The following is a 17,399-nucleotide window of genomic DNA, read 5'->3' as shown; positions in this document are numbered from 1 at the left end:
GAGGTCTCTGTCGGCGGGATTGTATGACCGCTCCCCCCCGCCAAGCCATCCACATCCATTGCTTTTTTGCCGAGGACGCCCGCCTGCAGCTTTGCTTCGCCTGCCGCGCCTCCGGCCACGCGGCTGCGCCGAGCATCGCGCAGGCAACCAGCGTCCCCCGCCCAGGGCGCCGCTAAGTTCGGTAAAACGGACCGCGAAGCGTCCCTGAGGCGGGCCATCTGGGGAGGAGGGAATTTGCTCTTTCCCCGCTGGAGGGCGGGGCACATTATTTAAAGGAGTAAAAAAAAAAAAAAAAAAAACGCCATCAAATCCTAAGTGAAAGAGCACTTTTCCCCTCCTCCGGATGTGACAGCCCGAACACTGCCCGCCTGGGACGCTATGCCATCCAGCTCGCAGGATCAGGGCATTTCGCCAATGGCTCACGGAGCGAGAGCGAGAGAATGGTCTCCTTTTCTCCACTCCCAGCCCCTCTTCTGGAGTTGAGTGCGAGACGAGAACATCTCCTCTCCTGCTCTCCTGTGGGACCCCAGCGCTCCCCGGATGAGCCCACTCACTCCACGCTGCCCCGCCGCTGGCACGTCAGCGATCGAGGTTGGCCCACTGGATAGTGGATGCCATCTCCCTCGCCTTTTGGGCCAGGGTGAGCCGTGTCCCCCGGGGGTGAGAGCGCACTCCACTACGGAGCACCGCATCCTCCTGGGCGTTAGCACGCGGCGCCTCTCTGACAGACATTTGTAGAGCTACGGGTTGGGTGACACCCAATACATTTGCAAGGTTACAATCTGCGAGTGTAGCCGGTTTCCTCAAGGGCATTAGGTAACCCTTGGTGATTGAGGAAACAATTCGGTTGAGGTGTCAAAACACGCTTGCTGCGCCACTCTCCCTAACCCGGAGATACGTGCGCTTTTTCAGCTTTGTCAGTTTAGTTCCCCATTTCTTTGGCGAACCCTGCAGAGTTCCTCCGAGGCCCCCAGCACCTGACTCAGCGGAGGAGTCAGGTGTTGGCCCGTTACGTTGTCGGCATGCCTGCTGGTCAGCCCGCGTTCTGGGTATAGGTGCCTGCTATGCGTGATCCCCGCTGGCGATCCCATACGTTCACTCACCTACGGTATAGTACCCCCTTCTAGGGCAGGCTCGTGTCTTCCCTCCCCGCTAACCATCCTTATGCAAGGACTCCCCCTCTCTGGGCTAGTCCATAGGTTGACACCAGGTCTCCCCTCTGGGTAACAGGTGAGCTCCGCAGCGTCCTCCCTATCGGGACTGAACGCTTTCCCAACGTACTGTCATATCAAAACCTATTTTACTGGGTTTATTGCGACTATCCCCGAAAATATAACTGTTTCTGAACAGAAAAGTGAGGGCCAGGGGACACGTTGGAAGACTGTGTCTCGGGGCGTTGTAGTGCGCTTGCTCTACTGCGTGGCACACCTTCGCCAGGGACGCAGTAAGTTCTTTTCGTTGTGGCGTTTTCCATAGATTTCCCCATAGTGGAAGTTTCCACATAGCATTGGAGTTCCCCATCCGAAGGGGAACGCTACGGTTACTAAAGTAACCCTTCGTTCCCAGAGGGGGGGAACGGAAATGCTATGTTCCTTCGCCACAACGATTGTCCCTTAGCTGTTGAGCGTGAAAGTCTCTTCAGCTAGAAAAGGATGTCGAGCATGGCACTGCCTGCGTCTTTATAGCATGACTGATTGTCATTGACGCCAGCTTGCACGCTGACGCTGCCAACTCATTGGCATTTCATTGGCCCGTTTTTATACTCTTTCAGATGATTGGTTTCTGACGAAATCCCATAGTGGAAGTTTCCACATAGCATTTCCGTTCCCCCCCTCGGGAACGAAGGGTTACTTTAGTAACCGTAGCGTTCTGCTACATGAATCACGCAAAATGTGCAGCAAAAGTCAGAGCGCGAGAAATGTGTAGTTGAACGAGAAATATCCAGCAGCAGAACCGCAGAACCACACACGTTTCAGGCACACAATCTAGCACACACGATTTAGGCAAACCATATATGGGAACTAACTAACTCCTTAGAAGCATTATCGCCACCTATTGAATTTCACAAATATGGTTTCCCATTTCAGTCATATTATTATAACGTAACGATCATTTTAACATCTCTGCAGTTTCTGAACTCAAATTATGTAAATAAAATAATTGGTTAGACACTTATAACTTTATTCATGTGTCCACATACACAAGAAAACATAATAGACTGTCTAATTGTAGGATTATGTGTTATAAACTAATTTAGGGTCTTATTTATCTAATATTATCATACTTGGTTAAAATCACTTTGTTGTAAATATAAAAAGCAAACATAATGTGTCACATTAAAATGAATTACTATAGTCAATCATAAACTATGTAATATAGTTATAAACTGATTATCTTAACTGATTATCTGATTATAAACTACTATCTTTTACTAAACTATCACAGCTGTTGACTATATATATATATATATATATATATATATATATATTATAATATATATATATATTATATATATATATTATATACTTATTTTTTTTTATTAAATATGAATAGTTAATTTGTTTCTATTGCTAAATTTTGGTTTAAAAACAATATATTGCTTACTATAAATAACTACAGTATTTTATGTGGGAAATCTTTAATTAAAAAGTTATTAGAAAATTAAGCAAATACACACTATTAAATCGCTTGAGTAAAGTATTAATATAGTGTCATACATTTCTTACATGTAAAAGATTTTTTACATATAAAGATTTATTATTGCCTATATTAACTTGCTATTTTATTCCTTCATTATAAATGAATTCATTATATAAATTAAACCTGTCCAATTTAGATCTTTCAGCAAGGCCAGCAAACGAGTATCTGCTATATTGACTCTGTCAGATAATAATGACTGATCATCCGTGATGACTGACAGAAAACTGTTCAGTCTATTATATTGAATGGCGATCGGAAACAATGCTCCCCCATTCGCCCGTCTCGATCACAATATTTGTGAAATAAAGTAAACACTATTGTTTATTGTGTACAATATTTATTAACCATATATATATCAAAATATATCGATGTCCAAGACGACGTTAATACCATTAACATCCGTCGTAACCATATATGGTTTGCCTAGATTGTGTGTGCCTAAAACTTGTGTGGTTCTGTGGGCCCGCAGCTGGATATTTTGAGTTGAACTGGCAAATCTGAGAGGTTGTGAGATGCCGACTTGTGGTTGTACAGCAAAGCTGCAATTTTTACAAGTTTTACAAGTACACAACTATTAATCTGCAACTTCGAATTCATAACACAGGTGTTTGGATTATTGTGTGTGTGTGCAAATCGAAAGATTTAGCTGTTCACATCAGAGCTGTGAGTGTACATTTCAACATACACATACAATTTATTATTACAAGATCTCACATTTAGATTTGCAAGCTCTTGAATTTTGCTACTAATTTACCTTCATACATGGGAATCATGTTCTTGCAGTCTGACAAGTTACAATTGTTTATTCGTATTTAACTCAAGAAAAATGGGAGCAAACAAGTGTTATGTTTATTTTTTAGTGTACATACCTCAACACATAAATGCAGATCAATGTAATGTGTGTGTCTGCGTCTGCAATGTTTAGGATGGAGAGGAAGATGATGACTGGGCAGAGGAAATCACAGAGGAGGCCCAGCGTCGTCGTATGGAGGAAATTAGTGACCATGCTAAGAACCTGACCCTCAGTGAGGACCTGGAGAAACCCCTAGAGGAAAGGGTCAACCTGTTCTACAGCTTTGTCAAAGTAAATCATTTGTATCACTGGGTAATTTTCCCAATAGTGTAAGTTCACTAAAAGAACCATTGTAAGCCGCTTTGATATTGGTTTACAAAAAGGGTGAGTCCAAAGTGTACATGAATGTTGACACATGTAGCTAATTACATCATGTTAAATTATGGCGGACTTCTTGTCAGACAATTTTACAAGCTGGCTGCATATTTTTTCAGTTATGAAGCTGTAAGACTCAACATTGAATTAAATAAATACATTTTCTGCCATGAAACTCTGTGGGCCCTATCATACACCCGGTGCAATAACGCGTAAGACGTGTATGGCGTAATGTCGCTATTTTCAGGCCAACTAACCCTAATTTTTCTGTTTTGCGCCACGTTGTTTGTAAAGCAAATCCTTTTGCACTGCTTTTTGAACTCAATGGTGTTCCGGTCTAAAAAGGAGGTGTGTTAAGGTGCATTGTTGGTGCATTGCTATATTAAGGAACTAAAATAGACTGAGTCTAAAGTCCAGCGGAGAGATCGTTAGTTGAGCGCCTTAAACGTGTACACATTGCTTAATACATACAGGATGTGCAGCAATACGCATATATCTTTCCAAAAGAAAAATAATTAAGCGATTAAAATATTACAGAAATTATTATTTTCTACAGAAATATACAAACCACTACCTCCGGTGGTTTTCAGTTCATTCATGACAACTTACTCTTGTATAATGTTATTATTATTAGTAGTAGTATTGATTACATGCATATTTATATTTGTTTTAATAAAAACAAGCTTAGATTGTCCACCTGTTGGGTTTTGGAGCATATGGAGCATAGGACATGTATTTGGATATAACTTTTTTGACCACACTTTGTTATTATTTCATTTATTTGTTTGCTGGAAATTAGAACAAAATTTTGAAATAGTTTTGAAACAAATCTTTGCACTTAACAAATAAAATTATATATGTAGGCTAATGTATGTCTTCAATGGAGTGCGTACAACACCGTTTACTTATCCACAAAAGGAAAGAAGTAAAGAGTAAAAGTGAAGAAAAAGAGAGAGAAAGTAGAGGCTGAATGGAGGAGGCACATTCTTTATCCTCGCACTGCAGATGGCCTGTTTAACTGTTTTTCTCGCTAGCATTTAATTACAAAGTCTGTCATGTAAATAGCAGATGCGCCATGGCACGACGCAACTGACTCTTAAAGGTAATGTAAGAATGTACCCAATAACTTTAATCATAAGGTAAACCCAAAACAACTTTCCATCTGGAGCTCCTTCACAGGACTCAACACTTGTAAACACTCACTCCAGCCCACACTTGGCAGTGCTACCAAGCCGACCAATCACAGAGCTTGCGCTACGCGTCATTGCAACATGTAGTTAAATTTTTTGAGAGGTGTGCAACAGCATAGGCGATGGCCACAGCGAGGGCCATTGTGTCCACGTGCCTGCTGCGCCAGAGCATACGCGTGCGCTTGACGCAGAAGTATAAACCAGCCTTTATTGCCCACATTCATTAATGCTACCAAGCTGACCAATCACAGAACTTGCATTATGCGTTGTCATGATGTGTATTTACATCTTTTTGAGAGGTGCGTGTCAGCCATGGCACGAGGGGTCTTGGACTGTGCTGGACCACATTTGTGCACTCGGTGCAAAAGTATAAATCGGCCTTTAAACGTGCAAAATGGACATAATGTTGATGGACCAAAATTTAATGGTTAATATCAATAGTTGTTATTCACGCTTATACACATTTGTGCGACATGTAGATATTTTAACTTTAATAAAAGTTAACAAAATATTTACTACTCATTTAAAAGCACAGATTTCTAGCTTTATTTGGTTATATTTTTTATGTCTGTAAAAAAAGTATTAGCAGGGATTCCAGTGTGTTTGTTTGACAATCAAACTGTCGTGAAAGCACACATTGGTCCAGACTTTTCCCGTGGGAAACGTAAGTCTATAGCGAACGATGATTTGCTCCTGTATTAGTAGGCGGGGGTTATTTGCCATGTTAACCATTACACTTTCCCCATTTAACTCTATGTGACATGTTTGTGTAGGCTATAGTCTTGTTATAGTTTACATTGAAGATAGAAAATGTTCTAAAATTATTTTTGTTATTTGATATTATTTTTTTTTTTTTTCATTTGCTTTTTTTTTTCAACACAAACCTTGCCTTTTAACAGCAGTGTGTAGACTTTAAATCCAACTGTATTATGCTTGCAGCAGCAGCATGTATATCTCTGATGGCAAGTCTGAATATACTGGCAGTAGAACGTCTGATACATGCTCTGCCATAATAATCAAAGCAGCAGCAGCAGTGTAGCAGATCTATGCTGCCAAGATCAAACATATTCATATACCATCTTACATAGTCGTTACAATAAGTAAATCCTGTGAGTGGTCCATGACAGAAATTTAAAGACTTACTCTAAATTAAAAAGAAAAGTGAAAATTTCATTCGATGTCTCCTTTAAATGTTGATCCTACATCTATGCTCTGACATGATGACAAGCTCTTGATGGCAAAAACACTAAAAACTTGCTGTGAAAATCCAGTTTTGTTCCTGAGATGACAAAGCTACATTTTTATCAGACACATACTTTTTTAGAATTTATTTTGATTATCAGTATTGCTTAATATTTTTGTGAACACTGATATATTTGTTTTGTTTTTAGGATTCTGTAACTAAAAATAATGTTATTTATTTGCTATATGTTAATTTAATATACACTTTTATAGTATTTATCCTAGGCTATTAGTTAGTAGGACTGTGTACTAGATATACGTTTTAAGTAAGAATAAGGAAGGGTCTATCAATGCAATAAGACTTAAATGTCTCTCTTTCTCATGAACAGGAAAAGAAAGATAGTGGAGCAATAGACTCTGCTGATAAGGAGATTCTGGCTGAAGCAGAAAGGCTGGATTTAAGAGCCATGGGACCACTTATATTGAGTGAGCTGCTGTTTGATGAGAAGATCAGAGACCAGATCAAGAAATACAAACGGCACTTCCTACAGGTACTTTTCCTTTAACAGTTCTCATTTTATATGACAAAGACCTGCCCACACAGAATCTGCATGTAAAGATCAGGATGTTCTGCTGATTTCTGAAGAACTGAAATACTGGTGTTTATTTTCTAAATAGTTTGGATAATTTTACTCCCTTGAGCAGTACTCTCAGCTACATTAAATAGAATTTATATCTGGAGTTTGACAAAAGTTCAAATGTTTCCTTCTGGGTCTAGCAATAGATGAGCATTTATAGCAGGACACTGAGACCTGCATACAGACTGTGATGTTAGTAAAAAGCCAAAATCAATTTAAGTCTTGACTAGAAATTGAAGTAACTCTTTTGATTGTGCAGTATCTAGGATAACATCCTTCTGCAAAAAATAATTACGATTCTAAATGTAGAGTTCACCATTAATCTCAGAAGTATTCTCTTTTCTTGCAGTTCTGCCACAATGATAAGAAGGCTCAGAAGTATCTGCTGTCAGGCTTTGAGTGTCTGATGAAGCTTCATCAAAGTCAGCTGCTTCCACAAGTGCCCATAATTCTCAAAGAACTCTATGATGCTGACCTACTGGAGGAGGATGTCATCTTGACTTGGGCCAAAAAGGTGTGCACTTCACAATTTTTACTCACAAATTAGGCCCATCTATACTCTGTTAAAATGCATTATCGTTCATCTGAAAATGCTAAATTCAAGTGTTAATGGAGGCCAGCATTTTTAGCTAGTTAATTTTTTAAACACTTCCAGTAGCTGCAGACAAATTGTTTGTTCATTCATTTGTAAATGTTTGAAATTTTGCATAAAGCACCCCCCCCCCACACACACACACATTTCAGTTCAAGTCTACCTCAGAATTTTTTCAAAAAATGCTACATGAATGGGCATGGAGCACTGCAAGCAGAAGGGAGGAGTAGGCGTGGCTTGCAGATCAGGGGGAAAGGGGGAGACGCACAACTGTCAGATGGCTCACCAACTAAGGCTCAATCCCAATTCTATTTTGTACCCCTACCCCTTGGCCCTTAAAACTGAGTGTGAATGGGAAGGGGTAGAATTGGGATTGAGCCTAAGACTAACTATCTGACAAAAACATGAGGAAACGCATGATTTTATAGTTCACAAAGTTAAAATGCAAAGAATAAACAGTAAGTAATTTAGGGTGCTTCACACCTGTGAATCGATTCATTTGTTCCGAAACACGGATAAAAAATTGTTACAATGTTGCTCTTTGCTCTTGGTGTGGTTCGCTTTCACACGGCAAAGTTTCTAAATGGACCAAAAGAGCTAAATAAGTCACGTGGGAATAACTCTCCTCACACTGGTCAGAGTTCACGGTTTATTTAGCAGAGTCCCGCTTCAACTGTCATGCGTCCTTATTTTAATTTATGACGATGAGCAATAAGACATTATAAGCGAAAAGCTGTGCTTTAATTTTGAATGGTGACACCCACAGACGTCGTCAAATATAGAGCAGAGGTAAGCCTTTCTCATACATAGCAGCTGGCTTATGCATTATAGGCTTTACATTATAGAGAGAAATAACAGATAAACTAAGACTGCATGTCGGTCAGTTTTTCTTAACGGATAAACAGCTCTTATTAATAGTTCAGCATGCTTTCACTTTCGTATTTAAAATGAACGCACATTTACCGGTAGAAATGACCTCCCGCCCTACTCATAATTCTCTCTTCATATAGCCATATACAGTAAATGCCTATGACATATCCATGATACACTGTGATATAGTCGGGCTCAGATCGTATCGCTTTCTCACTACAATCGATCCGCTCCAGAGTTTGTTTCAATCGAGCCGAGACCACCTCATTCAGGCGATCTCGGAGCAATTGTTTTAGCGCAGATCCGAGCATGATTGCTGGATTCACATATGCCAAATGAAACTGGGAAAACGAGACAGGTTCCGAAACATAAGTCTAGGTGTGAACGCATCCTTAATGCCCTGTTACATATATGATAGGCTATTTGTAATTTTAGATAACATATACAGATAACCACATTTTGTTATATAATTATAAAGATAATCATGTTTATATAAACACTAAATGAGAAGGACATCTCTCCTTCTAAATCCTGGGTCTGAATGCAGACACCATGGATAGCAGTGCAAGAGGTCTCTTACCCTTCTATTTCAAGCCCTACCGGTAACCTGGAAGATTTTAAACATCAGCAAATACTGCAGCACAGATAGACGATGCATCTGAATGGTAATAACTTAACTGACAAAAGAAGTCTGCCATTCTCTAATACTCATATAGCTCTTGTGACAAAAATGCATGCTACACACAAACAGCTTGGCTGTATTGGTAACCCTGACAGCATTTCGAGGAAAGCCATGCAATAAACTGTGGAGCATGGAAACAAACACCTACATCACAATCCCTTAATACTGCCAGTCATGCGCTGTCTCACAGCATATATCCATATGGGTCTGTCATCGGAAGGCACATGCTGTCATGAATAAATTAAGAAGCAGGGTCTTCTCATAGGATAAGAAAACTCAGTCTGTGAATAATAATATAGTGTTGGGTAACTTAAAAAAGTAATAGATTACAAATTACTGACTACTACTGTAAATTTGCAATTTGATTACATTTATTAATTATTGTAATCAGATTCCTAATTACTTTACTTTTAATTAAGAATCTAATTTAGAAGAAAACGGGATACTTGTAACGACTGACATCCACAGTATGAAATGTGTTCTGTGTTTGTCTGAAGTAATAGTCTACTGAAATGTGTATATTCCATACAAAGTATGAAGCTTATCATTCAGTTCTTGTTATGTGACTCGAGATTTCAACTGAGGGCGCCTGGAAAATCCAAGCTTGTGCAATATGCGCTCCTGATATGTGCTCGCAAGACCGCATGCCTTCATTGGAAATAATGAACTTGCGTACATAACACGATATGTGAGCGACCCCAAAAGCAGCTGCGCTTCTTTTCACATTCAGAAGATAGCTTCACTCCTGATCCTTCACAAGAATCTAAGCCTGTTTAGGCTGAGTTGTACCACTGTGTTTTTGGGCGCCGGTGTTTTCCTTGGCGATGAGTATTGTCATAGAATGCTTTCTATTCAAGTGCTTGAACAAGTTGCTGGTTGAGTTAAAAGCAGTCAAAGGTTCTTTAGAGACTGGACATAGACTGCATTTCACAGCAATATTTTTGCTTTTATGCTCAATGGAATCAAAATATCTGTATTTCCTCTTAATCAGCACTCTCATCAGCAACCATTTCAGCTTGCGTGAGTTGACATGATTGACTGACATTGCTGTGGAAAACCTGATTTAAAAGAAGCTTTTTTTTCTAAAAACTATATTTGTGATGTAAGTAATGCAATTAAATTGACTTTAGTAACTATTAAAATTACACAATTTTAAAATGTAATTCATTACATTATTCCATTCCCCTAAAACGTAATTAGAATACAGTAACATTAGACAGTTGCATTACTGTGGAATGCATGACACCCAACTCTGCACATAATAATGAGAAACCGAAACGTCGACACTCAACAGGCAGATGAGTGCTACATTACTGACTTTGATCCTGATTTAAATCTTAAAAGCTCAATTATCCAGTTTTCCCACAGTTTAAAGCTAACAGGTGTTAACGTCTTATTTGAAGGTCAACATACACAAACATACACTGTTAAATCTCAAAGTGCTCAAGGGTTTCTCGAACCTTTAAGGAAAGCATTTGAAGATCTACAAAATACAATTTATTCTCCAATTACTTGAGCTAAGGCATGATCATTGTGTTGAGAAAACCACACAAACATGTACCAAACCATGTCATGGCTGTTTAATCATATAACATGTTTTCTTTCATTATTATGCAATTGCCAAATTCTTATGTAGTGAATATTACACCCCATATCTAACAACCTATTTTTATTATGCTTGCATTTGTAAATGTTGGGTACTAGGATACCAATACTAAAGTCAACTGTTGTAACACTTAATCGTATTTGGGTAATTTTTTGAACTTTGAAAATATTCACTTCACATTATGATGAAAACACAGGTACTGAGTGCTCCTGCATAAGTGATTAGAATATGGCCTGTTAGGAGGGAGGAATATTAATTTAATCTGAACACGAGGAGGGTGGCACAGTGACTCAGTGGTTAGCACTGTCGCCTCCCAGCAAGAAGGTCACTGGTTCGAGTCCTGGCTGGTAGCAGCTGGAAGGTCATGCAAAACAGCTGCCAGAATACTTGGTGGTTCATTCTGGTGTGATGACCCTGATAAATAAGGGAATAAGCCAAAAGAAAATTAATGAATGAACATGAGGATGCAAGAAGCATATTATTCCATTTTAAAGTTTGCAGTGTGTGTTGACTGGCTGCTTGCTATTTGCTCACTGAAAACACATGATAATACTTGAAAGTGAATCATCACTGGAATTGATAGAACATTTTGTTAAATGCATTATTATACTGGGAATCTTCAACAAGTTTCTTGTTTTATTTTAAGGTCTCTAAGAAGTACGTTTCCAAGGAGCTGGCCATGGAGATCCATGCCAAAGCAGCTCCTTTTGTCAAATGGCTTAAGGAAGCAGAAGAGGAGAGTGAGGGGAGTGAAGTCGAGGAGGAGAGAGATGATGAAAATGTTGAGGTCATAATTTTTTTAATGATTAAAAACTTATATTAGCTACATTTGAAATTGGACAAAAGTTCCTTTATTCAGCTTTAGTTGGAAAATTCTATCAGTCATTGTTGTGTAGCAATTTCATTCATATTTAAAGTAGAAAAGGAAATGGGAAGGAAAAATACATTTTATACGTCATGTCCTGCTTTGATTTTTGTGTGTAATGAGAGAACCCTGCTGATCTTAGCAGCTATCAAGCCCAGCTGGCATCATTTGCCTCCCAAATACAAAATCAACAGCACATCAGACACCCACAAACTATTCTGTATGTTTCACACTCTGCTCTGTCCTCCACCACCTCTTTATCAGCCGATGATCTGGCCTCCTTTTTCACACACAACCACCTTCACATTTCCATGGCACATTTCCAACCACCTTCAAGCAGGCCCGGTTTAATCCCTCTGTTTAAAAAACCTTTAAAGGCTTTAAAGATTTTAAATTATAGACTGTTCTCTCTCCTTTCATTTATTGCCTGGAAACGTCTGTTTTTAACCGAATTTCACATTTTGAACTAACAATAACCTGCTGGATGCAAACCAATTAGGCTTCAAATGTGGACATTCCTCTGAGACTGCACTACTGTCTGTCACTAAAGCCCTGTGCGTTGCCAAGGCACGTTCTAAATCATTCATTTCTGCTTTTACTGGACCTATCTGCTGCTTTTGATTCTACTGGCCATCATCACCTCAGTGGTCATCACTGGAACCTGCCTCTGCTGTGGATTTGAAGTCTTACCTCACCAGCAGATCATTCAGAGTTGCCTGGAGAGGAGAGGTATCCAAAGCTCATCAGCTGATGACTGGGGTCCCTCTGGGATCTGTTATTTGTCCCCCTCTATTTTATATTAACATCACATCACTGGGAACTATCATCCAATTACATGGTTTCTCTTATTATTGTTATACCAATGACACTAAACTCTTATCTTTCATTTAATCCAGATGACCCAATGGTAGCTGCAAGGATCTTGCACTGCCTTAAAGATATCTCAGCTTGGATGAAAAACCATCACCTACAGCTTAATCTGGCAAAAATAGAACTTAACGTCTTCCCTGCCACTCCACACAATATATCTATTATCTTGTCTACCGTCACCCCATATAATTTGGTAAGGAATCTTGGAGTGGTCCTTGATGATCAGCTGTCCTTCAAAGAGCATATTGCTAACATAGCTCTATCATGCAAGTCTGCACTTTTCAACATCAGAAAATGTAGACCCTTCTTAACAGATCATGCTACATAACCTTAGTCCAAGCCCTTGTCATTTCAAGACTGAACTATTGCAATGCCCTTCTAGCTGGATTCACATCTTGTGTAAGGGAGCCCATGTAACACCTCCTTTTTTCTCTCTACATTGGTTATCCATCAAAGGTCAAATCAAGTTCAAATCATTGATGCCAAATCATTAAAATAATTAGCACTTCTTGTGTGTACTGCCTCTTCATGTTGATTTGCTGAATGTCTCCTCAATTGTAAGTCGCTTTGGACAAAAATGTCTGCCAAATGACAATGTAAACATAATGGCATATTTTAAATCTTATACTCACCACATATAGTTATGTAGTAGTTACTTAGAGAAACTGCTTTATATTTTAACTGTGAGCTGGAGCCCTGGGGCTTTAATTAACGTAATTACCTGAATCTCCCTTCGGCTATAATTATACTGGTTGAGAGAGACCATTGTGCTGGCTTGTGATAATCAGATTTTTCACATATCTCATTTGTTTGGTTTTTAGGTTGTGTACTCTTCCTCTGCACGAAATCTGATGGTGGAGACTTTTCAGCAAGAGAAAACCAAAGAGGAGGATGATCTTGATATAGATGCCATTTAAAAATATGACAAGTAAAACAGCAGCTTGGAACCTTGCTACATTCTACTCTGATGATGAAATGGATTGCAATGGCCTCCTCTTTACCTCTTTCTCCTTCATGGGTTTGCTTCTACAGTTCAGATTTTTTTATTCTGTTCGTCTTTTTAACTAAATAAACTGAGCATACAACCTATATATTGTTTGCCTTTATTTTATGGTTCTTTTTACTTCATGAGTGGCAACTAATTTAGATTAGATTATCCCTTGCCTATGAAACCACATTTTCTCACCTAACTACTCCCTAAAATTAAAAATGTACAAAATAACTCTTGTCTTAATGGCCTAAAATTATGAGTTTAAGGCTATGACTATCCTAAAGGATTACTAAGGACATGTATATAAAAGGCTGCAATTTGTAACTGCGATCTGCTGCCAGCGAGAGCTTGAAAGTTCACTCTGGCCACCCTGCCAACAATGCTGTGTTCCTTCACAATGCTGTCGGCGATATAGTCAAAATTAGCTACATTGTGCATCTTTTATTTAAATACATCTTGTATTTAAAGGGGCCATCACAGCATATCAGCAAGTCACATTCCTGCAGAAAGTCATGCTTTCTACCAAGAATATGTTGTATATTATTGCTGCATACATTTTTATCAAATGCATTCACTATGAAAGATCAAGTTGTTGGGTCCAACAGGGTCACTTCAACTACATGGGGTCTTACTCTGTTGTGCTCTTGGCTGTGGTAGATTAACAGAACCACTTCAGAGTAGCAGATGTGGGCAGTTATAGGGGGATGAGGGATGGCCATGTTCTAACCACCTCCACCTTTATCCAGGCACTCAGAGATGGGACCCTTGGCCTGCCACAGGACGAGTTTGTGGCTGATGAGGCCTTTCCACACCCCCCTAGACTGTAGTGGAAAGTTGGGTCCCACTTTATGTCGCTTATACCTGTGAACTTGCATGGTAAATAGATGTGTACAGATGTTACTACTTCAATGTGTTCCTTTTGGCGCCATTCATACCGCGGCGACAGCGGTACTTGGTGCCCCAGCAGCTTTTGACCGCTGGGTGGCAGTTTAACCACAGATATTCAGCTTTGCCTTTCCACAACACTAAACAGACTTTTCTGTGCGTACCTTATGTGATCAGATGTGTTCAATTAAAATATAATTTTGATTCAGCTCCGGTGTCATCTACTGAAAGCAAATGCCCAGCTAGTCCAGCCAGGTATGGCAGAGAGGCCTTTTCAAAAATGGCCAAATACAAAAGAGAAACTGATAAATAGTAGACGTTGATGAGAAATGGAGCAGCATATTTGGTAGTTGAGAACGCGCCGCTCCGCAATGTAGAGCTGGTTTCCGAGAAATGCAGGCGGCGGAGCAAGATACCCTCTTTGCCACGGTTGCGCAAAAGTATCTGCATGCGCTACAGGAACACCGTCTCAGTGCTGCTGGAAACATTGTAATCTCAAATAAGTCTCCGCTTAAACCGAACAAAGTCAACATGTTAGTTTTTCTGGCAAAGAATTTAAAATATGAATAGAAAACAAAAGGCGGAGAGACGCAGTTTTTTTTCAACATCTGACTTATGTTGTTACAAGCCTAGGCTAATATTTTTGTTCTTCGTTACTATTTATATTATTATTGATTAGTATTTGTGAAGTTTCTAAAATGTAACGTTTACTGTTTCAAGCAGTTAAAGTTATTTCTATTTAACTAGCCTACATTATTATAGGCTGTATTGTGTTGTTTTATCAACGAAAGTTATACAACAAACATGTTCGTTTGTACGGATATTTAGCATAATACTTTTTTCTTTTTTGATTTCTTATTTTTTACATGAAATGTAAATTAACTTAGGTAGGCTACTTGGGTACAGGGGCGTAATTTGTTGGTAGTATACCGAGGAATGCTTAGACAGTGAATATTGTCATCATTATTTAAAAAATTATAAATAAATAAATAAATAAATAAAACACCTTACGGAAAGGATGAAATAAAGGAAAAGCATGCTCTTAATCATTCTTCATAATCTGATTCGTAGCTATACATGCAATAAACTTATATTGCGCCGACAAGAACAAGCTCTAAAAGGTAAAGTCTAAAGCCATAGGAGTTATTGATATTAATGTTAGTTGTTAATATGGTCGTAAACACTGCGTTGTATAATTAACGCCGTCATTGTGTCGTGTCTGCGTTTTTTTTTTTTCTCGTTGAAGAACAGAAAATTTATGTTATCGCCGTCTTCCTAGCCAGGTTTTTCAACATCTGACTTATGTTGTTACAAGCCTATGCTAATATTTTGTTCTTCGTTACTATTTATATTATTATTGATTAGTATTTGTGAAGTTTCTAAAATGTAACGTTTACTGTTTCAAGCAGTTAAAGTTATTTCTATTTAACTAGCCTACATTATTATAGGCTGTATTGTTTTGTTTTATCAACGAAAGTTAATCAACAAACATGTTCGTTTGTACGGATATTTAGCATAATACTTTGGTCTTTTTTGATTTCTTATTTTTTACATGAAATGTAAATTAACTTAGGTAGGCTACTTGGGTACAGGGGCGTAATTTGTTGGTAGTATACCGAGGAATGCTTAGACAGTGAATATTGTCATCGTTATTTAAAAAAATTATAAATAAATAAATAAATAAATAAATAAATAAATAAATAAATAAAACACCTTACGGAAAGGATGAAATTAGGAAAAGCATGCTCTTAATCATTCTTCATAATCTGATTCGTAGCTATACATGCAATAAACTTATATTGCGCCGACAAGAACAAGCTCTAAAAGGTAAAGTCTAAAGCCAGAGGAGTTATTGATATTAATGTTAGTTGTTAATATGATCGTAAACACTGCGTTGTATAATTAACGCCGTCATTGTGTCGTGTCTGCGATTTTTTTTTTCTCGATGAAGAACAGAAAATTCATGTAATTGCCATCTTCCCAGCCAGGTTTTCATGCACAGTTTCCGTTTTTGTTTCTTCTCAAACAATAAAGTTTCGCTATAGCAGGCCCGGCGGCAGGATATCATAAATGAGGGCGCAAGGGCGATGTTTTTATATGACGTGCTAAAATTGAAAAATGAAATTTACATGAAGAGCTTTATTAGTGAAAAGCTGCCGAGCGCAACGAAATGGGCTATAAGCTATATTTGCTCTTATGTGCTGAAATACTTAACACTTTCCTTAAGACCACAGAATAATATGCAACATCTAAATGTCATATAGCCAATAAGGAAAAATTAACATGTTTCAGGTCTCTCCAGTGCATTTGGACTGAATATTTGACCGTGTCTTACTGGATGTCTCCAGTAACTAACAAACATAGAGGCACAAGCAGACTGTAGAATTAATTCATTAATTCTTTCTTTTATTTATTTATTGTCAACCAAATATATATAATTAATATGTGTGTGTGTGTGTGTGTGTGTGTGTGTGTGTGTGTGTGTGTGTGTGTGATGGCAGCAGACTGAAGAAGTTGTGCATTGGGTGGGTGGCATCTGCTGTTATGCAGAGGGCTTTACGGGTAAGACGTGTGCTGTAAATGTCCTGAAGGGAGGGGAGAGAGACACCAACGATCTTCTCAGCTGTTCTCACTATGCGTTGAAGTGTTTTCCTGCAGGATGCATTGCAGGTTTCAAACCACACAGTGATGCAGCTGGTCAGGATGCTCTCAATAGTGCCTCTGTAGAAGGTGTACATGATTGGGGCTGGTGCTCTAGCTCTTTTGAGTGGCAGCCTGTTTGAACATATCCCAGTCTGTGGTATTGAAGCAGTCTTGTAAAGCCTCTGAAGAACCTTCTGGCCACACTTGTATCTCCTTGCAAACCGGTTTGGTGACTTTAACGATCGGTCTGTAAGCAGGCATTAGCATGACAGTTAAGTGGTCCACCAAGGTGGGGGAGGGGGAAGGCTTTGTAAGCTCCTCTCTGTGTGGTGTAAACAAAGTCCATTGTGTTATTGCCCCGTGTTGGAAAATCTGTTGTTGTATTTTTGGAAACACACTCTTTAGGTCTGCATGGTTAAAGTCCCCTGCCAGGATGAGAAAAGCATCGGGGTGGGCTGTCTGCTGCTCACTAATGTGCAGTTTCCGTAAACACAAAAGCACAACAGTCCTTTACAGT

The 17,399-nt window shown here is 39.0% G+C and overlaps 1 protein-coding gene across 3 annotated transcripts in view; it reads left to right on the top strand.

Annotated features, from left to right (window-relative positions):
• LOC130240178 (eukaryotic translation initiation factor 5-like) overlaps positions 1–13,436 on the top strand; it is a 67,831-nt gene extending 54,395 nt beyond the window's left edge. For all 3 annotated transcript variants that reach the window (XM_056471615.1, XM_056471616.1, XM_056471613.1), the window contains 5 exons: positions 3,626–3,784; positions 6,630–6,791; positions 7,228–7,392; positions 11,275–11,415; positions 13,185–13,436. In XM_056471615.1, the coding sequence (XP_056327590.1) occupies positions 3,626–3,784; positions 6,630–6,791; positions 7,228–7,392; positions 11,275–11,415; positions 13,185–13,280 (723 nt within the window). In that variant the 3' untranslated portion in view covers positions 13,281–13,436. The remainder of the gene's footprint in view (positions 1–3,625; positions 3,785–6,629; positions 6,792–7,227; positions 7,393–11,274; positions 11,416–13,184) is intronic.
• Positions 13,437–17,399: the final 3,963 nt, after the last annotated feature.

This window comes from Danio aesculapii, chromosome 13, assembly GCF_903798145.1.
Source record: "Danio aesculapii chromosome 13, fDanAes4.1, whole genome shotgun sequence".
Taxonomy (NCBI): Eukaryota; Metazoa; Chordata; class Actinopteri; order Cypriniformes; family Danionidae; genus Danio; species Danio aesculapii.
The sequence above is the reverse complement of the archived record's forward strand: the minus strand, read 5'-3'. Positions and strand labels throughout refer to the sequence as shown.